Consider the following 23,325-nt stretch of genomic DNA (forward strand, 5'->3'; position numbering starts at 1 on the left):
GGCTATGGTGAGAATCAAAAAGGCTATAGATGCTATGATATTCGAAACAATAAATTATATGTGTCGAGAAATGTAAATTTTATTGAAGATCAAAATGGTTTCGATATCCACACATCTAAGGAAGACATCGATTATTCTTTTCTATTCGACTTAGCTCCTAGGATTGAGTCTCCTGAGGCAATCACTTGTGATACTAGTTGTGATGGAATTTTACATTATAATGATATATCACAACATGAGAATACTTCCCAAAATGAAAACCTTAATGATATAAATGTGTATACCCGGCGGATAGGAAATGAACATCAACCTGCTATTGACAGATACTCTCAAGATTTCTCTTTAGAAGAATCTATTGATAACAATCCACCTAGGAGATCTTCTCGTACTAGTAGGCCACCACAAAAATTTGTGTCTTATGAATCTTTTTCGCCGAATTATAGGGCATGTCTCTTGTTAATACATTCGTATCATGAACCTACCTCATTCAAGGAAGCTAAAGATCACCCACATTGGATTGAAGCTATGAAAATCGAATTAGAGGCTCTTAACAAGGCCCAAACCTGGAGCATTATTCCTCAACCTTTAGGAAAAAAAACAATTGGGTGTAGATGGGTATATAAGGTCAAAACCAAATGTGATGGGTCTCTTGAAAGATACAAAGCTCGTTTGGTTGCAAAAGGCTACGCCCAAGAATATGGGATTGATTATGAAGAAACCTTTGCTCCTGTAGCCAGAATGACTAGTGTACGAACCCTAATTGCTTTAGCATCCATCAAACAATGGCCAATATATCAACTTGATGTTAAAAATGCGTTTTTAAATGGAACTCTATGTGAAGAAGTTCTTATGGACCCTCCGCCGGGTCTTGAAATTGGGAAAGGTAATATTCTAAAATTAAACAAAGCTCTCTATGGTTTAAAACAAGCACCAAAAGCTTGGTATGATCTTTTTAGCAAAGTAGTTCTTGATAATGGTTTCTCCTCATGTTACACAGATACTGCTTTATTTGTTAAATCTTCTAATGAATACATAACAATTTTGTTATTATATATTGATGACATGATTATCACAGGTAATGATAAGAAAGGTATTGATCTTATTAAAAATATTCTTAAGAAAAATTTTGATATGTCTGATCTGGGTTTTCTAAGGTATTTCTTAGGAATTGAAGTTGCATACTCCCCCAAGGGGTATGTCCTATCTCAAATGAAGCTTGCCTCTGACATTATTGCTAAGTCTGGGTTGACAGATGACAAAAGGGTGGAGACTCCAGAAGTGATCAATGCCAAGATGAGAGCCAATGATGGCACTCCTTTAGCAGACCCCACGCCTTATCGTCAATTAATTGGATCCTTAACATATTTATCTATCACCAGGCCTGACATTTCACATGCAGTTCATAGTGCAAGCCAATTTCAGACTGCTCCTACCACTACTCACATGGCAGTAGTAATGAGGATTATCAGATACTTAAAAAAATTCATAACTAAGGGAGTATTCTTCTCCTCTTCTTCACCTCTTACTTTACTTGCGTATACTGACTCTGATTGGGGGGTAACCCCGATGATCGTATTTCTACCACAGGTTATTGTGTGTTTCTTGGGGAGTCGCTTATCTCCTGGAGGTGTAAGAAGCAGCGTAAAGTTTCTCTCTCGTCTACCGAAGCAGAATATCGTGTGATGGCCACTACCACAACTGAGATTATATGGTTAAGAAGCTTACTTAAAGATATGGGTGTCTCATTCTCAACTCCTTCAAAGTTGTGTTGTGACAACAAGAGCTCCATCTATATTGCTAGCAATCACACTTTTCATGAACGAACAAAGCATATTGAGATGGACTGTCATTTTGTTCGAGATGAGTTCCTACGCGGCACCATTCAACTCCCATATGTTCCTACCGAATATCAGTTGGCGGACTTCTTCACCAAAGCCTTGCCTTCGCCTCGCTTCTACTTCCTCCTTAGCAAACTCTCGGTGATTTCACCATGTGTTTGAGGGGGGGTGTTAAAATATGATGTATATTTATATATATATATAGAGAGAGAGAGAGATTACGACACATATACATATATATGCTATATATATGTCTACGTGTCTATCTATATATATAAATATATATATATATATATTGTAAAACCCGACAGGGGTATTTCTGTCATTTCACCTGCACACGCATGTCATTGATATGCTTTTTTCTTTTCTTTCTTTTTCCTTTATTCTTTTTCCTTTTTTATTTTTTACTTTTTCTTTTTAATCATTTGAGAGGGGTCCACATAGAGTCGTTGGACCCCTCCAACGGTCATAAATATGACCGTTTGAGGGGCTCCAACGACTCTATGGGAGCCCCTCCTTGGGTCCCTTGCTGTGTATAAATAAGGGGCACAGCCCCATGTATTTCCTAAGCTTCTTGTGAAGCATTCTATGAAGTGAAGAATATTTTTTACCTCTTTTTGTGCTTGACCACTTTTGTGGTGTATTTTGCCCCCTTTGTGGCCTCTTGTGTATGTGCGTGCTTCTGTGCTTTCGCTTGAAGACTTTCCCCCTTTTCATTTGGCACTTCATTACAGGGAGGTGTTGAGCACCTCCCCTCCTTCCCCCCCCCCCCTTGTGTCCCGGTGGGTCGGTAGAGACCGAGCCCCTACCACCACCTTGGGCTTTCTGGGTGTGTCGGCAGGGTCCGATCGAGCCCTGTCCCCCCCCCCCCCTTCTGGTGTTTCTCGGCAGGGGGCAGGGCCCCCAGCCTTGTTTTGACTTCGGTAGGGGGATTCGCCCCCTGCCATCGTTTTGTCTTCGGCCTGCCTTCTTATGTTTCTCGACAGGGGGCGAGGCCCCCCAGCGTTCATTTTGTTTCTCGACAGGGGACTTCGCCTCCCCCCCTGCCTTTGCTTTTTTTCTTTAGCAGGGGGCTTCGCCCCCTGCTCTCCTATTGCTTCTCGGCAGGGGGTTCTGCCCCCCTGCCTCCTGCGTTTTGTCGGTAGGGAGCGAAGCTCCCCCTGCCTCCTTTTGTTTCCCGGCAGGGGGTGAAGCCCCCCTGCCCTCTTTATGTTTTCGAGCAGGGGGCAAAGCCCCCTGCACCTCGTTTGTTCTTCGGCAAGGGGCTTTGCCCCTTGCCTTGTTTTTGCTGTCGACAGGGGCAGACGCAGAAGGGTTGTGCCCCCTGTCTTGTTTCGTGTTCCGATAGGGTTCCCCCTGTCTTGTTGTGGCAGGGAGCCTCTGCTCCCTCCCCTGCCTTTCTCTGTTCTGGCAGGCAGGGAGCCCCTGCTCCCTGCCTCTGCTTTTTGTCAGCAAGGCTGAGGCCCCTGCCTCTGGCACTGCAACATGCGGGAGGCCTTGCTGCCTCTGTTGCTCCTCTGCAGGGAGCTGAGTTCCCTGCCTACCCTCGTGTTTGGGGTCCGGTACCACTGCAGGTCTTACCGGACCCGCTTCTCGTTTATACTCGATATATTATTAATGTTCTAAGCATCGCAGGTTGAACGGTGGATCCAGCTCGCCTTCATGGCCCGAGCTTGCGCTTACCTACGTCGTTGGCGTATGAGGACCTGCAACCCCTCAAGGTAGGGGATTCTTGCGTAAAAAGACAATGAACGGATAAATGCTAAAATAAGAAAAGATAACTAAAAGATGATGATATATGTATACGTATAATATATATACGTATATGTTTACATTCAAGGACGCAGTTTCGCGATCCTTGTCCTCTTTACTTTCTTGCACTTTGTTGTTGCCGCCGCGTTATATGTGCCAAGGCTTTTAATTCTTGTCTTTATATTTCATGTCATTTCAACTCAAGGACGCGGTTTCGCGATCATTGTCCTCTTTACTTTTTCGTACTCTACCTTCCTGTTGCCTCGCGCTTTGCGCCATGGCATTTGTATGTTTTTTTACTTCAGGATGCAATCCTGGTCCTCCTTTACGTTATCGCACTTTACTACCTACATTTACCTTTGTTGCCTCGTGTTTTATGCGTCATGGTCTTACTACTTGCTTTACTCTTCGTACTTTACTTTCCTATTGCTGTGATGTTGGTTGTCGCACTTACTTTTGTATGTGTTGTTCGCCCTTACTTTGTTGCTGCACTTCATGCATGTATTCTTATCTCCATCGTATACTCCTTTACTTGCTTATCGTTTAATCGAGGTACAACCTCATGCCTCGTGAGTCGTCCTTTACAATTGCTTAGTCAGTATAGGATCTCATACCTAGTGAGTTGCTTACGCAGTTGTCTGCTTGTGTGTTTCGATGGTCGATGTATGATTTCATACCTCGTGTGTGGCTTGTGTGTTTTACCCTCGCGGTGCAGCATTGCACATCGAGTTTTGCCCCTCGATTTGCTATTGTATTAGTATGTGCACGGGTTTGCCCCTTGTCAGCTTGCACTCCCTAAGTGCAGCTTCGAGTGTATAGTGTATACTATTTCGCTTATTTGTCTTAAAAGACACGATGCACACTTATGCACTTTGGTTCTCCAAAGAATGACTTTTTAAGCACCAACCTATTTTCGAAACGTATAGTTTTGCAAAGCAGATTTCGAAAGCCTTTCACGAGATAGCGGCTGGATCTCCCAAATCGATGCATTTGGGAGAAGTATTCTACAACTTCAATTCGCTTATCCGATATGACTCGGATAACCCTGTTTAGGAGCTTGTGCGCGAGTAGGGCGAGAATCCCACCAAGGTACTTGCGCCATCACTAGATCGACGTTACATCAACTCTGATGCGAGACCTAGTTTCTAGGCCTTCTGGTCCAACCAAGATAGTTGGCGCACTTCTTTCGCGAGATTATTGTCGATGGATTGCTTCTGAGAGATCCATGCCCCTCTCATTGTAGTTGTACTTTTGAACATGTACGTTGCATACTACGATGAGTAGGATGAGAGGTCTATGTCTACCTCGAACATGCAATGGCATGTGTTTGAAATCACAAGAGTGATGTTTCTACCCTCACTATGGGTTGACCCCTCTCATCATGGTTGTACTTTTGAACAGGTACGTTGCGTACTGCGGTGAGTAGAATGAGAGGTGTGTGGTTGCCTCGAACGCGCAGTGGCACGTGTAATTCACATAATGATAATTATGCGCCTTCAGAGGCAAGATACTCGACTGGGTCGAAAGACCAGAGCATGTAGAATGGGACGGCGGTTAAGAAACCCCCTGCCGTGCTCGTTCGGGACGGTTCATCAAGAGAGAGGATGGATGGTACAAAACTCCGATGGACAGGCTATTAATGACTATTACGGGCAAAGGTCTGGCTTCCCCAGTCATCGAAGGTTAGGGAAAATACTTCAGGTCACTTCTGCAGAAGTTCGAATGCGCATCCATGGGGCCTTTGTTTGCCTTTGGAGAATTACTCGCTTAGTCACTAGCCGTCCCCTTAGGAGCGGACTCAGTCAGTCATTCGGGGTATAATAAGATACATAGCATAATGGACCCCCGAATCGATTCTGGTTGTTTCTACGTTTTGCCTTATGTGTACCCACAATGGCGGACTCATAATAAGACAAGATATAACTTACACACATGATTATAAGATATGTGTGTTGTGACGTGAATTGATTGCTTGCTTGTTTACCTTGTAGTTCAGTATGTTACTCACTGAGCTATGCATGCCTCTCAAGGCATTACTCTAGTTGGTTAAACTGCTTACGCAGTTTTTTGTTAGGTAATAACTAGCTTCTCATACTAGTCAATTGCTTATAATACTAGCATTATGCTAGTTGTTACATATTGTGATATAACTGTTATCGTATGATTGCTTATCATGTGTAGCTTATGTATTGCTTGTGATGTAATAGCTTGTGTCTTACGATTAACGTAGTCACTTGTCGATAGACTGAACCATCTAATGGTAATTATATGTATTGCGAGCATTGTTATGAATGCTTGTCTTAGGCAGTTGCTTTGTTTGACTGTTGGATAGAGTTAGTCACTCTTCACCTATAGTATCTGTTGGATTGCTATAGTTGTTTGTTTAGTATGTAGTTGTTTGTTTTACTAGAGTTTTAGTTACTCCACAGTAAATTCGGTTAGATCTGTTAGTCTTGTTTTTTCTGCTTAATCTAACGATTATCTTGCTTATTGCAGTCTTTGTTCTTTCTTGTCTTTTGCACCCCTACTAGTCTGTTGTGAGACTGACCCATTTCATAGGCAGGTGGTGAACAGGTTATACAGCTTGCGATGGCATGATGGCGTGATGTGTTCAAGGCGAGACCCCTTTCCTGACGTTGCGCTCCTGAGGACATTTTGATAGATGTGGTATAAAGTTTCTTTGAAAACATCTCTTCTGATTAAAACTCTAGATTACTAAAATTGTGTTACCAAAACGTTCTTCTTTTCATTTCAATAAAATATATATTTGAGTTGCAAATCGGTTTGTAAGGGAAAGATTGCATTTGTGTTGTAATGCGCCCAAAGTCTAGGGACTTGCTATTTTAAACATGATTTTCCGCTGAACTCCAGTTTCGAACTCTGATAAATAATCGATTTCAAAGCTTTCAACATTTTTCATAAAAGGTTTCAAGTGCACGATTTTGGGGCGTTACAGTATGGCATCGATTATGAAGAAACCTTTGCTCATGTGGCTCGTATGATCACTGTCAGAACTTTAATATCTTAGGCCTCCATTATAAAATTGTTTATATTTCAAATGGATGTCAAAAATAATTTTCTAAATGGAAATCTAATTGAAGAAGTATACATGGAAACCCCGCCTGGTATTAGTATCCCTAAGGGTAAAGCTCTCCGTCTAGAAAAAGCTCTTGATGGTCTTAAACAGGCACCAAAAGCCTAGTACGATAGATTTAGTCATGTTATGCTTGATATTGATTTTCAATCTTATTTGACTAACACTGCTTTGTTTATTAAAAAATCTGATGCAGGCATCATTATCCTACTTCTCTATGCGGATGATATGATCATCACCGGAGGCAACAAACAAGAAATTGCAAATATCAAAACTCTTCTTAAAACTCATTTTGAAATGACTGACTTAGGTTTATTAAGATATTTTCTAGAAATTAAAGTTGCTTATTCCCCTCGTGGGTATTTGATATCTCAATCTAAATTTACTTTTGATATTGTTTCCAGGTCTGAAATTACAGATGATAAGAAAGTGGACACTCCAGAAGTTGTCAACGTTAAAATGAGAATTGATGATGGAGAACTTATTGATGATCTTACTCCTTAGATACAACTTATCGGAGCACTTTCCTATCTTTCCATTACTAGGCCAAATATAGTACACGTTGTTCACACAGGTAGTCAGTTTCAGCATGCTCCCACCTCTGTGCATATGGAAGTAGTTTTGTGTATTATTAGATATTTAAAGTCCTCTCTTTCACGAGGACTCTTCTTGTCTGCTTCATCATCACTAGATTTAATTTCCTATATTTAGGCTGACTGGGGAGGTGATCCCAATAATAGGCACTCAACCACTGGTTTTTGTGTTTTCTTAGGTGAATCATTAATTTCGTAGAGGTGCAAAAAGCAGTAGGTCTCTATTTCCTCTACCGAAGCTTAAATATAGAGTCATGGCAACCATCACTATGGAAGTTATTTGGCTCAGACGACTGCTAGCTGATATGGGAACTGAAGCGACACAAGCTTCAAGAACATGATGTGACAACAAAAGTATGATCTAATTGCAAGCAATCGGACATTTCATGAGCGCATCAAATATATTGAGATGGAATGTCACTATGTCAAAGAGGAATATTTACATGAAACCATTGATTTGTCATATGTTATATTAGAGTACCAATTAGCAGACTTCTTCATCAAGCCTCTCGCCGCTCCTAAATTTCACTTCCTCTTTCGCTCATTGTACCGTAAGTTTGAAGGAGAATGTTAAAATATAACATATAAATATATAATAATAATATAATATATTATATTATTATTATATATTTTTTACTTTTTATTATTTTTCGTTTCTTTATTCTTTGGTTTCAATATCTAGTTCAGATTGAATTAGAGTTATAAAATAGTCAAGTTCCAATTAGGAACTTGACTAGATTATAGCCGTTGGACTAGGGTCCAACGACTCTCAAGAGAGAGCTCAAAGTAAGCTCTCCTCTTTCCCTCCCATTTTGTATAAATAGGGGTGATCCCCTTCAACATTGTATTTGTTGCTTCTTAAGCATGTTTTTTTTATAAATAAAGATTCATTATTTTATTGTGTTTTTTCATTTATACCCTTTTATGGGTTTTGTCTGAAGTGTCTCTAATAGACACTCTTTTGAGAGATTAGTGTGCTTTTGTGGAAGACCACCATTTCATTACATATAGGTCTAAATATAGCCGTTGGACCCCGTCCAACGACTCTCAAGAGAGAGCTCAAAGTGAGCTCTCCTCTTTCTCTCCCGTTTTGTATAAATAGTGGTGATCCCCTTCAACATTGTATTCATTGCTTCTTAAGCATGTTTTTTTTATAAATAAAGATTCATTATTTTATTGTGTTCTTCCATTTATACCCTTTTATGGGTTTTGTTTGAAGTGTCTCTAATAGACACTTTTTTGAGAGATTAGTGTGCTTTTGTGAAAGACCACCATTTCATTACATATATGTCTAAATATAAAACAGAAGCAAAAGTAAAATTTTCAGGGAAGATGAGCATATTGAACAAACCTCATAGAGAATGAGACCAAATGAGAATGCATCAGCACTTCTATCAAAGATTTCACCTTTGTAAATCTCTGGCGCAATGTACAGACCTATCACAGACAGAGAAAGTCATATATATAAAGAGAAAAAGAACATGCTATGACGTTCTCTTAATAGAGACAATGACAAACGGCCAAATTATAAGCAACATTATATATCATGGTATCAAGTTAATATATTGCAAAACCTTCCATTTTCTCTCTTTCTGAAACGAAACAAGTTCCCAAAATTCTTGTAAGGTTTACAGGAAAAGATTTCACCTCAAGAATTTATTCATAAATCATAACTAGAAACAAAAAAAAAGTTTGACAAAAACACAGCTGCAATCTGAGAAGCTTGCTACAATAATGCATCAAATAATATAAAAGATAGCAATCAATATAAAAAATGTCACAAATAGTAAATCTCTAAGAAAATAAAGCAATATTGAGAAGTAGGTCCTGCCAATCAGTCAGGATACCTGCATCTATTTTGTTTAAGACGTTAAACAATCAATGATATTCATAATGTGAACCAGAAACTTGTTTGATTCATAAGGATCCTAAACAGTCATACAAAACCAGATATTTGAAAAATAGCATGTTGTTGACCAGAAAATTGGGTCTAACAAAATATTTCTTTTCTTCACCATATTTCCTATCAATCTGATTCATATGAATGTTTTTGGACCGTGAGATTGGACAGTGGAAATGATACTCCATCATCTCCTAAAGTTTAACTCTCTGTCTTATTGATCAAATCACTTTATCAATGATTATATATCTATTCAGGTTGGAGTGCAAAGCATTCATTTTAATTGAGCATAGACCTCACTTTATGCAACTGCAAATTGACTACAATTAGGAAAGTCAACAGGTCAGAGTCCAGACTGAGCTCGGTCTGGATGTAGCCGAAATCCAGATCCAATTTTTGAGGTACTGATGTTGGGTTCAGGTCCAGATCTGGCTTGACCTACCTCAGGCATGACCAGTTTCAGGTCTAGGTTCGGATAGAAGGAACCAAACCCAGTAAAATCTTTATTTTAAAGTTACTGATTTCAATTGGGACATGGGTCAAACGAGTGTTTTAAAACTCGCCAAGTCAACTCGTTGACTCGGCTGACTCGGCTCGGCCCTCCAGCGAGTCAACCCAGCAAGGCAAACTCGGTTTGCCAAAACTCGGCCTTGACTCGGGCTTGACTCGGCCTGACTCGGCTTGACTCGGGCGAGTTTTGGGATGTTTGAAATTTGTTTTTTGAGTTTCAAATTACAATTTCGAAATATATAAGTACATATATTTTAAAAAGGGTTACCCCCAGATTTTGTATAAAAAAGAAAATAAAAATCATTTAAAGATAAAAAAGCATTTAAATCCATAGAATAAAATTGCCATGTTGTTCGAACTACTGTTCACCCTGTGTTATCAACTTATTCTAGCAAAATATTTTAAAGAAATGATTCTCACTATATATGGAGGGTCAACTGTGCCTATTGGAAGTCACATTTAGGTTTCATCATCCATTTGTTATGTGAACACGCATTGTACATATTCAAATATTAGTAGTCTTTTTATAGTTGTGCCATTAATATATTTCCTGCATAATTTTCTACATGAGAAAATTGCTTATTTATGTTGATATTGGGCATTCTGTAAACTTTCAATATGCACATATATCCCTATTTTACATTTATGGATTTGTTAGAGAGGGAATTAAAACTTTTAAAACAAGCTAGCATATATGATTGGCCATTTTAGGAACCTTAGGTAGTAGCAGATTGAACTCATGGTGACCAAATCCTCTAATTCAAGTCATGAATTAGTCAAAGTGCTTGTATAGATATCAAATTCAATTATTCAAGCAAACCTCTATAGCTCTTTGCAGTTGTTTTTATATTCTTACAGACATTTGAAGACTATGTTTACTCAAAAACATGGTTTCAGACAAATTATATATTGTTTTTCTTTTCAAATCAAAAGTTAACAAAACCCGGTCCGAGTCACCGAGTTGACCCGCCGAGTCGAGTTCCGAGTCACGGGTTTTAAAACCTTGGGTCAAACCCAGGTATGGCTTGAAACTTTATGAATTAGACCAAGGTCCACATAGCACTTGGATCTTATGGGTCAAACCCAATTAGCTAATCAAACCCTTTGCATCATGACTAAACCCAGATCCTATAGGGCAACATCTGGATCAGTACGAGAGCACCTGACCTGTTCACAGCCCTGTTTAGGAAATTAGCAGTATGTGACTAGTCCCTCATGACTTGATCGTGGTGCTTCTGTGTACCACAGATAATTTCTCAATAGACCAGGAATTTTACTAGAACAGTTATCACTTCTACTGGTCATGGTTACATCAATTCAATGCCCAGGAAGTGATATGCTTGAAGAGGAGTCAAATGGAGAATAATGCCATTTCATTCCATTGTTTGTTGAAACCATAGTCAAAAATCAATTTTTGAAAAGTTTCTCAGCAAGAGAAAATCTCACATAAAAAAAATCAAGAATAAAGGAAAGTACTTTTATAAACAAAGAAAAATAAAAACTAGAAGATTAATGGAAATAAATGGAATTTATTGCAATTTTATCATGACTTTCATGTTCTCCGAATGCAATATTTTTGCTATAAAACTACATCCACCATTCCGTACACCTAGCCGCCACCCCTCTTCCTCCAAACACACACACAAAAACACAAGCTGCCTGAACTTTGTCCAAGAGTCCAGCAATTCTTGTTTCAATAACTCTAGGAATCTACAGTAAGAAAAAAATCATATTTCACAATATATATTACACTGTAGATCAGGGAGCCCACCCATAAGACTAATGAACAGGGAAAAGGTAACTGAGGTATATGACAAGACCCCTCATTTGTCAGTTTTTAACAAGAATACATTATAAAAATGCACTTATCCAACCTCCTAATCCAAATATATGTGAAATCAAATTATTCTCCTAGATTCCATTTTCGATAACAAGCTGACAGCTGAGTACATATCACATGGGAAATACAAACAATCTATTTCCAATCAGTCAAAATAAAATAAGTAGGCCATTCTTTAAAGAAATCACCCTTCTTTCACATAACTTTCTTAGTAGAACTTCAAATAAAAAGAAACTGAACTCATAATATCATACTTTTACAAGGCAATCAAATTGGGAGACCTGAGAAAGTAAACAGGCAGTATTGGAAGAAGAAATCGTGTTGGCTTGAATCTAGTAATTTATTTCAAATTTGATATTGCAAATAAAGAATTTGTTCCTTTAAAAAGAAAATTGTCACCATATATGAATGTAGAAAAAAGTTATAGAAGGAAAAGCTCTCTTTGTAGCCACAGTAGAAAGCAAATGTAATCCAAGTCACACAAGGGGACCTACTTGAACCATCAGTCAGGAACCCCGGTTCTGCTAGTTTAGCTTTGTCTGCAGATAATTTTGAAAGCTTTACCAAGCCAAAGCCAGCTACCTTTAAATGGCCACCATTGTCCAGCATAATATTTCTGGCACCTTGCCAAAATTCCAAATAGTAAAAGGCCAGAACCACAATAAGCATAAACCAAGCCTTGACAAAAAAAATGGTACTTATATTGAATGTACTTTAGCACCCGGTAGGTAGTCTTACTTTGGCTTCAAATTACAATGAATAATTGGCTCAGGCTTGCACTCATGAAGATAATTTATTCCCCTAAAAAGCAAAACTATGAACATTTAGTCTTGTGAAGAAACTCTAAACAGAAAATTCATTAAGAAAAAAACAAATAGCTAGAAATCCACAAAAGATGACAGCCACGATTAGTAGCGCCATAGTTACTCAGTAGGTTCACAATAACAATGGCATCACAAATTTTTGGAAGTTAAAGCAACATGTTTTTCATAAGAAAACATGGGAATATTCAAAATAGACAAATAAGAGCAACTGAAAAATGATGAAACATCATGATAAATTGTTGATATTTAGAGTTTCCTCTGATGGACTAACAAAGTTTTTAGGAGCCAAACTTTTCAAACATTGGCACTTTGCAGTCCTCCCAAAGGAGACCGATGAACAAGCTTCGACTTTGACTGATTAAAATGGTAGGATGAAAACGTGAAAAACAGATCATACTAATGCAAAACTTTGGGCTTAGAAGATTGGAAACATGTATTGCACCTCCAAGCATTACAAAAGTTTGACATCATAAACCTTTTCCAAGTTTTGGATAGATTGGGTTAAATTTCATCCTAAGGTATGGGCAAAAGTAAGCTTAGCGGGGCTTGGATAGCTCAGAAATCTGACAGGACAGCTAAGGTTACCTCATGATATGCTTGCTTTTACAGGCCAAATTGAGGTATCTACACTTGTAAACATATCACCAAACATTCATAATATCAGTGATAATGGCGCTATAATACAATTACTTACTCCACAATCATGCACCTCAGGAGAAGAATCCTCATCATTGACATTCTATTGTTTCAGTGATATACTATAGCATAAATTTCCGACTTCACACTCCACAATATTTTGACATTTTAAAGGATTTAATAAATAATAGCTAACAATCATTGTCCCATGTTTCAAGATGAGATGACAACATAATTACTTCCTAACAATATGTAGACTTGCCTGGCTATATCAAGAGCAAATCTCAGTGCTTTAGGAGTCTGTAGGCGCCCCTTCTTTTGCAGGTAGCTCCCAAGATCACCCTAAATTCAACCAAGAAAATGTTCAAAAATATTACTCAGTTAACAATGAATTTGGAGTTCATGATGCTGTTGTTCACCACATAATTCAACCACACACTGGCCAAAAACATGGATTGCTTGCCTAGTTGTCTGCAACTAGGGAATATCTTTGCCAATCTTGGCAAACTAGCTAAGGGCCTAACCTAATTATGCCCTATTTTTATTTCATATTTTATTTTTTCTGCATCATATTCCATGCAATGCCTAGGCATGTCTAGGCAAGCTACCATCTAGCCAGGCCCAATTGCATGTGTCTAATACATTGGCAAGCAAAAGTAGAACTTCAAATTCTCATACAAAGCAGAAATCAAAAGCAATGTATCACACAATGCAATTTAAAGAGTTGAATGAAACATATTTGTCAAAATATAATAATTTATCAAATTGAAAGCCAAAAAAATATCCAAGCACTTTGTTTTTCATATGTCCCAATGTTGTGTCATATCCTACACATTTGTACGATGTACATTTCTTTTTGTTTTCTCAAAAAGATGGTACCATGATCAAGGAAAAGAGGAGAAGGTGACAATGGGTCACCAGTAACGATTTCGTGAAAGAGGAGTCAATTAACATACTTTATTCTATTAACACTAAAAAAGATAAGTACACTCCAGGCCTCTTGCGCATGAGAGGATATCATCTTGAATTTTCAATGAATAGTGAGTAGGGCTGGTAAACGAACCAAGAAGCTCATGGCTCGACTCGGTAAGGCTCATTGGAGACTCATTCATGATCGGGTCATAGAGATGCCAATCCAAGCCACGAGCTGCTCATAAAGTACAGAGGAGTCGAGCCTGAACACGTGGTGTTCGGCTCAGATCGACTCATATAAGCTTGTAAAAGAAGGACAAAATATAGATGCAACATTTGTCACAAAAAAAATGTGTTTGCCTAACTGGTCAGTGTGTATGGCAGGTAAGGTTGAGGTTCTTTGATCGAATCCCACAATTCCCAATGTATTCACACAGTGTAATTTTTTTTTAAACGAGACGGATCGGGATCGGCTCATCTAGCTCGGGCCCGAACTCGGCTCGTGTTTGGCTCAAGTAAATGAGTCTGAGCCCAAGCCCGAACAAGGTTACATTCTAAACAAGCCGAGCCCGAACACGTGTTCGGTTGATTCGGCTCATTTACTAGCCCTAGTAGAGATAATCCATGAGGCAAGGTTGTTAAAAAAAGTAGTCGTTAGCTGTTACATTCATATTAGTATAGGGTTTTTCATTTGGCCCTTTTTTGTATGCTTCCGTTATTGTTTATATTTTACAAGGGTAAAATTGCCCATGAGACATTACCATAAATACTCTTTGTAATACATATGTTTAGAGCAATGAATGAAAAGGGCATCGCAATCTCTCTCTCTCTCTCTCTCTCTCTCTCTCTCTCTCTCTCTCTCTCTCTCTCTCTCTCTCTCTCTCTCTACCATTCTTTTTCTTTCATATTTTTTGCAGGGAAGTAGAGGTAACACTGGCAGGATATAGGCCATTACACGTTCAAGATGGTACCAAAGCACATTTCAGCTCTGGGAACAAGCTAAGAGATCAATATTAGGCATCAAATGATGTCAGCTAGCACCAAAATCACCAACTTAAGGTTTGTCTAGTTAGGATTTGGTCCTTTCGCAATGGATTAAGCTTGATTATTGATGATTCTTGAGAATTTTTGCACACCATTTGAAGCATGGGTGATTTAGATATGAAGTTTTGAAGAATTTTTGTCCAGGTGACATAGATATTATCTCATTTCTAAATAGTCTTTAGAAATTTTATGCCTTTTAAAAATTTATATTTTGATGTACAAGGTCCGTTTTCAATTTTGTATTGAAGGTTGCAGCATTTTGCATCTTTGAGTATGATTATTATACAATGGTTGTTGCCTACTTGAAATCTAAAAGTAAAGTTGTTTTGTGCATGAGTGGTTAAAGAGACAATAAGATGCAACCATTAAGGTACTACGCTGAGATAATGATGGACAATATGTCTCACCAATAGAGAGATTACCTTAATAAACATGGCATTCAACCTCAAACAACATACCCTCATACTCCCAGCAAAATGGGCTGGCTAAGAGGAAAAAATAGACATCTTATTGAAGCTACTAGAAAATCACTCTTAGAAAAGAATACTCTCAAATGCTACTAGGGGATACCCTTCTCACAGTAGCCTATTTGATTAGAATGTAGAATGACAGGCTAAAGGGTAAATCTCTTCTCACAGCTACAGATCCTAAAGCAAAGATGCTTTGAGTAATCCCAAGAGTTTTTGTTGTGTTTATTATATTCATATTTTTACTCATCCTAGGTATCAATTTAATCCTAAAGCTATCAAGTGTATATTTCCAGGATATTCCCCCCACACAGAAAGGATATAAGTTTTATCATCTTATTACCAAACATAATTATGTGACGATGAATGTCACATTCTTTGAGGACAAATTCTACTAAACAAGTGAGGGAGAATCTACCAAGGGTGGGGGGCGGACTAGAACCAACTACTTTGTTTACCATCTAATCCATCAATGCCCAGTGATGTTATCATTGAAGAGACCACTAAATTCTAAGAAGCTAAAAACATATAAAAGAAGGGAAAGAAATGATGTGATGTTCAGTTCTCTTACCATTATAGTCAACGAGTCTACCAAAAACTGGATCCCAACACCAACACTCACAATGAAAGCCCAGAATATCCACCTAATTATTCAATAGATTTAGACTTTCCTATGGTTGTCAGGAAAGGAAAATGTATTGCTTTACATCCCCTACGTCATTTTGTATCTTACAATTCTTCTCCAAAGTGTACAAAGCATTTTTGGTTAACATATACAAAGAGGGGAAAGAAATGTTGTGATGTCCAACTCTCACTTCTCTCACTATCAGTCAATGAGTCTCTCCAAGAATTGGGACATAACACCAACACTGATAAAGAAAGCCTAGAAGATCCACCTATTTCTTCCATGGATTTAAACTTTAATATTTCTCTTAAAAGAGGCAAAAAATATTGCCTCACATCATCGATGTCATCTTGTATTTTACAGTTCTTCTCTCAAGTCTATAATGCATTTGTGGTTAACTCTGAGTTAAATCCTATTTCTAAGCATGTGGAAGAGGCAATAAAATATCTTAAGCAAAAAAAAGCTATGCTTGTTGAGATGGAGGCATTCTAAAAGAATAATAATTGGGAGATTTGTTCTTTGCCTACAGAAAGGAAACTTGTGGTTGCAAGTGGATGTACACATCCAAACATTTCGGGGAGAACCAGCTAGCTCTGGGTTCGAGAATTCAACGTGGATGGCCCTATTGAGAAGTACAAAGTAAGATTAGCGGTGAAAGGCTACAGCCAAGCCTATGGTATTTAACTATCAAAAGACGTTTGCATCAATTGTCAAAATCACCTCCATATGAATTCTTACAAGTTTAGCTGTCCATAGAGAAGGGTCACTCATTCAATTAGATGCCAAGAATGCCCTTTATATGTCTTTCAACCAAGATTCAGCTTATCAAGTGAAAAAGAAAATTTGTGCAAGCGAAAAAAGGCTACATACGGACCAACGCAATTGCAAAGAGCTTGATTGAAAGATTCAATATGACTATGACATAATTTGAGTAGAAAAGACTGTTACTGATCGCAAAATGTTTGTGACAGAAACAAAATATCTCTACATGAATGGTATATGTTTGTGATCACACGTGATGATGAGAAGGAAATATCAAAATTGAAGTCATCTTCACAAAGTCTTTGACGTCAAAGTTCTAGCACCATTACATTACTTTGTGCATAGAGGTCCTTAGACAAAGATAGGTAATACTCATGCCACAAAGAATTTATGTATTGGACTTATTGAAGAAACCTGTTAAAATACATGTAATTCATATATATATATTTATATATATATATAATACCCGATAGGGGTATTTTTGTCATTTCACAAGTACCCGATAGGGGTACTTGTTTTTCTTATTTTATTTTTCTCTTTATTTTTTGTAAATTATATTTTTTGTTTTTTGTTTTTTTGCTCACACAAAAGGGGCCCCACCATGTAGTCGATGGGGCCCCCAACGGTCACATTTGTGACCGTTGGGGGCTCCCAACGACTACATGGGGAGCCCCCTATGTGGCTCTCCTTTTAAGGCCTCTTGGCCCTTCCCCTCTCCTACTCTTGTGTATAAATAGGGGTGAACCCCTCTTGTATTTCTCACTCTTGAGAGCTCTCTCTCTTTCAATAAGAGACATTTATATTTTTATGTTGTGTTGTCTCTTGTGGGTTTGGGTATTAGCCCTTGTTGTTTGTTCATTAGTGGATGTTGTAAGTGCCTAGTGCACTCTTTGCTTTTCCGCATATTTCATTACATGGTATCAGAGCCTTGTGTATGCTCTTCTTCTTAATATAGCTAGTTGTGTAGCTATATTTTTTTCTTGTTATATCTCTCTTCCTTTCATCCTCTTGTAAGTGATTATTATGGAAGGAGAACAAAAGATTGATCTCTCCTTCAAGCTCAATGGCTCCAACTACATGATGTGGGCCGCCGCCATGGAAAACAACCTCAAGGGGAAAAAGCTTTGGGGATACGTTATGGGCACTATTCCGGAACCGCAACTTCAACTAACTAAGATGGAAGGTGATCAAGAGAAAGCTCTTGAAGGAGATGCCCGCATGAAGGCCATTGAAGACCACCAATCTAAAATAGAAGATTGGGAAAGTAAGCATGCCAAGATTCTTGCTTGGTTCATGAACAATGTGGAGCTCAAGATTTGCGCTAACATTGCCAAATTTCGGATGGCAAATGAAGCATGGTTCTTCATGAAAGGTATGTTTACCCAAAAAGACCTTGCTCGTCAATTCTTTCTTCAAGAAAAAATCCGGACTATCAAGCAAGGAGAAATGAGTGTTAGGGACTACTTTAGCACTCTTGGCCCTCTATGAGAGGAGCTATCTTTACTAGAACCAAAATGGGTTTCTAGTATAGATGTGGAATTAAGGAGAGAACAAATGAAAAAAGAACACTTTTTCCAATTTTTACATGGGCTTAGGCCCGAATATGAGCAAGTTAGATCCTCCCTCTTACATAGATCAAAGCCTCTTCCCTTGGAAGATGCCATAGCCGAAATATGCCAAGAAGAAACCCGTCTTGGCATGATTAAAGGAGGAGATGATGTCTTGGCCGTATCAAAACCCGGCAACCACATGAAAACTTACAAACCTCCACATTTTAGAAGACAAAATAACTATAATGGTAATTATAGAAAAGCCATTTGCCATCATTGTCAAGAACCGGGTCATATAAGACCTAATTGCCCTAAGTTGAATGAAGCACCGAAAAATAAGGTTGCTTCCGTTGAAGAAGCTACTCAAAAGAAAGAGGAAGCAATCAAAGGAAAGGACTCTTTTTCTCTTGCTCAACTATCGGAAGCACTACAAACTCTACTCAAGATTCCATCAACTTTGGGTGTCGCCGTAGCTTCCTCCTCTCCTCCAAGTATGTCGTCTTGGATCCTTGACTCTGAAGCTTCCTTTCATATGACCCCTCTTGAAAATGAGCTTTCCGATTTATGTAATAATTATAAAAACTCCTATGTTTCAACTGTCGATGGTACATCTTTACAAGTAAAAAGTTTTGGAACCTTAAACTTTTCAAAAGATTTCTTTGTGCCAAACGTGAGAGTTGTACCTCAACTTAATTTAAATCTCCTCTCTGTTGCTCAAATATGTGATCATGAATGTAAAATTTCCTTCTCAACTAAGGATTGCTCTATACAGGATCTCCGGTCCGGGAAGCTGATTGGGCAAGGCCATAGGAGGGGAGATCTCTATTACATGAGCAACTTGAAACTCCCCACTAACTCTTTTTGTAACCATGTCCAAGATAAAAATATTGATATTTGGCATCAAAGACTTAGACATCCAAGTTTCTCAAAAATGTACTCCTTTCCATTTGGAAAGAAATTTTGTAATGAGAAACATTTTGTTTGCAAGAATTGTATTTTTGGCAAAATGAAATCTACTCCTTTTCCAAACCGAACCTTTGTGTCCAAAAGACCTTTAGAGTTAGTCCATTCGGATGTTTGGGGTCCTTCTCCCGTCATGTCTAAAGGAGGGTACTCTTATTACGTCACTTTCATCGATGACTACACTAGGTATGTATGGATCTACTTCCTCAATTTAAAATCCGAAGTCTTTGACTTTTTCAAAAAAATTCATATGATAGTTAAAAATCAGTTTTCAAGTAATATCTCTACTCTTAGATCCGATTCGGGTGGAGAATATTTATCAAATGAATTTCAAAACTATTTAGAAGTAAATGGAATTTGTCATCAAAGATCGTGTCCTAGGACTCCCCAACAAAACGGCTTGGCCGAAAGAAAGCATAGACACATCATGGAAACCACTAGGACACTCCTTATTTCCAAAGAAATTCCAAAGAATTTTTGGGCCGAAGCGGCCTTAACCTCAACTTACTTAATAAATAGAATGATATCTTCATCCTTACAAAATACATCTCCATACGAAAAACTATTTGAAAGAACACCCGACTTCAATAGATTAAGAGTCTTTGGATGTAAATGTTTTGTCCTTACTCATAAACGGGACAAATTATCTCCTAAAGCTATTGAATGTGTTTTCTTGGGTTATGGAGAAAATCAAAAGGGTTTTAGATGTTTTGACTTGAAAAATAACAAACTCTATGTATCCAAAGATGTAACATTTTTGGAAAATGAAAATGGTTTTGTGAAAACTAAAGATATTGACGAAAGTGAATATACTTTTTTATTTGATCTTCTATCTCAAGAAGATGAGACTCCTCAAGAAGAGGAAATCTCTAATGTGTCTTTGAATGACCTAGAGGAAATTCCTCTTGATAATGTTATAGATGAGAATAATAGACCAATCCAAACATATGTTAGGTGTGGTCAACAATCTCAGATGAGCGCCTTAGAAAAATACTCTCAAGGATCCAACATAGAAGAAACCGCTTTAAGGAGATCCAGTCGAATCTTCAATCCTCCTAATAGGTTTGTTTCCTATGAGTCCCTAACTCCAAGATATAGAGCATGTCTAATTGCGTTGCATTCATTTCATGAACCCTCACATTATAATGAGGCCAAAGATATTCCCCAATGGGTTGAAGCCATGAACTTAGAGCTTAGTGCCCTTGAAAAAGCAAAAACTTGGGAAATAACTTCGTTACTCACTGGAAAGAAATCAATAGGATGTAGATGGGTCTTCAAAATTAAAACCAAGAGCGATGGTTCGTTAGAACGTTATAAAGCACGGTTAGTAGCTAAAGGATATGCTCAGGAATATGGAATAGATTATGAAGAAACCTTCGCACCTGTTGCTAGAATGACTAGTGTTAGGACTCTTATTGCTATTGCGTCAGTGAAAAAATGGCCTATCTATCAACTCGATGTTAAGAATGCATTTCTAAATGGCGAATTAAATGAAGAAGTTTACATGGATCCCCCACCTGGAGTATGTATTGGTAAAAATAAGATTCTCAAACTTAAAAAGGCATTATATGGTTTAAAACAAACCCCAAAGGCTTGGCATGATAGATTTAGTAATGTAATGACAAGTTTGAATTTTCGTTCATGTTATACTGACACTGCTTTGTTTGTGAAAAGTGCAGGGTCTTCAGTAGTTATTTTACTACTTTATGTTGATGATATGATCATCACAGGAAGTGATGAGCAAGGCATTAATGATATTAAAAAGGTTTTGAAAGAAAATTTTGATATGTCTGACCTTGGTTTCTTAAGATATTTTTTAGGAATTGAAGTGGCGTACTCTCCTCGAGGGTACATTCTCTCTCAGATGAAACTTGCTGCTGACATCTGTTCCAAATCTGGTATCTCCGATGATAAGAAGACAGAAACCCCAGAAGTCATCAATGCAAAATTAAGGTTGGAAGATGGAACACCTCTCGAGGATCCTATTCCCTACCGGCAACTTGTTGGGTCTCTAACCTACTTATCCATCACACGGCCAGACATTGCTCATGTCGTCCACTCTGTCAGTCAGTTTCAACATGCACCTACAACCGTGCACATGAGTGCAGTCTTAAGGATTGTCAGATATATCAAAAATACCATAACTAAGGGAGTTTTTCTTTCTTCTGCCTCGTCACTTGATTTAATTGCTTATACTGATGCAGATTGGGGAGGAAATCCCAATGACCGAGTCTCAACTACCGGATTTTGTGTTTTCTTAGGTGACTCTATGATTTCGTGGAGATGCAAGAAGCAACACAAAGTATCCTTGTCCTCGACGGAAGCAGAATATCGTGCTATGGCCACTACAACCATGGAACTTGTGTGGCTAAGAAGCCTCCTCAGTGATATGGGCATTGTCATCTCTACTCCTTCGAAGATGTGTTGCGACAACAAAAGCGCAATCTATATTGCAAGCAATCACACCTTCCATGAGCGTACTAAGCATATTGAGATGGACTGCCATTACGTTCGTGATGAATACCTAAGAGGAACTATAGCACTACCTTACGTCACATCAGAGTACCAGTTGGCGGACTTCTTCACTAAGGCTCTTGCGGCTCCTCGGTTTTTGTTTCTTCTTAACAAGCTTTCGGTTATATCCCCGTAAAGCTTGAGGGAGGGTGTTAAAATACATGTAATTCATATATATATATATATATATATATATATATAAAATACCCGATAGGGGTATTTTTGTCATTTCACAAGTACCCGATAGGGGTACTTGTTTTTCTTATTTTATTTTTCTCTTTATTTTTTGTAAATCATATTTTTTATTTTTTGTTTTTTTGCTCACACAAAAGGGGCCCCACCATGTAGTCGATGGGCCCCCAACGGTCACATTTGTGACCGTTGGGGGCTCCCAACGACTACATGGGGAGCCTCCTATGTGGCTCTCCTTTTAAGGCCTCTTGGCCCTTCCCCTCTCCTACTCTTGTGTATAAATAGGGGTGAACCCCTCTTGTATTTCTCACTCTTGAGAGCTCTCTCTCTTTCAATAAGAGACATTTATATTTTTATGTTGTGTTGTCTCTTGTGGGTTTGGGTATTAGCCCTTGTTGTTTGTTTATTAGTGGATGTTGTAAGTGCCTAGTGCACTCTTTGCTTTTCCGCATATTTCATTACAAAACCAGTATGTTGGGGTGTAAAAGTGTAGATATATCGTATGGTTGGCAAACTTTTCTATTTAACCATTACAAGGCCAGATATAGAATATGCAACGGTGCAGTAAGTCATTTTTTGCATGCCCCTCTTGTGCATATTACAACAGCACTTCACACTTACTTGAAACAAAATCCTTGCAAAGTTTTATACCACGATAGATACCTAATGAGTGGAGGAAGAGTACTTTGGTGCCTCTATATAAGAATAAAGGTGATATACAAGATTGCACAAACTATCGTGGTATAAAACTCATGAGTCATACTATGAAACTTTGGGAGGGTGATTGAGTCTAGGTTGAGGAAGGTTGTCATGATATCGGAGAATCAATTTGGTTTTATGCCTGGAAGATCAACTATGGAAGCTATACATCTTATTAGACAACTTATTGAGAGAAATAGAGAGAGGAACAAAGATTTGCATATGGTTTTTATTGATTTGGAGAAAGCATACGACAGAGTACCTAGGGACGTTCTCTGGTGGACAATTGTGAAGAAAGGTGTTTTTCTTAAGCACATTAGTATAATTAAAGATATGTATGAAGGAGTAGTAACCAATGTCCGCACTTGTGGAGGGGTAACAACCAATTTTCCTATAACGGTTGGGTTACATCAAGGATCTGCTTTAAGCCCTTTCCTATTTGCTATAGTGATGGATGAGCTTACGAGATCAATTCAAAAAAATGTGCCGTGGTGTATGTTGTTTGCTGATGATATTGTTTTGATTGGTGAGTCTAGAGCTGGGGCTAATGCTAAGTTAGAATTATGGAGACAGACATTGGAAGCAAGAGGTTTTAAGTTGAGTAAGAGTA

The 23,325-nt window shown here is 38.3% G+C and overlaps 1 protein-coding gene across 4 annotated transcripts in view; it reads right to left on the reverse strand.

Moving 5' to 3' along the window:
- LOC149839003 (integrin-linked protein kinase 1-like) overlaps positions 1–23,325 on the reverse strand; it is a 74,204-nt gene that overhangs the window by 34,530 nt on the left and 16,349 nt on the right. For all 4 annotated transcript variants that reach the window (XM_090002202.1, XM_090002198.1, XM_090002200.1 and 1 more), the window contains exons 7-10: positions 13,250–13,329; positions 12,266–12,328; positions 12,022–12,143; positions 8,629–8,714 (exon numbers count right to left, since the gene is read on the reverse strand). In XM_090002202.1, the coding sequence (XP_089858328.1) occupies positions 8,629–8,714; positions 12,022–12,143; positions 12,266–12,328; positions 13,250–13,329 (351 nt within the window). The remainder of the gene's footprint in view (positions 1–8,628; positions 8,715–12,021; positions 12,144–12,265; positions 12,329–13,249; positions 13,330–23,325) is intronic.

Source organism: Nuphar pumila, chromosome 4 (assembly GCF_984573655.1).
Source record: "Nuphar pumila chromosome 4, dmNupPumi1.hap1.1, whole genome shotgun sequence".
Taxonomy (NCBI): Eukaryota; Viridiplantae; Streptophyta; class Magnoliopsida; order Nymphaeales; family Nymphaeaceae; genus Nuphar; species Nuphar pumila.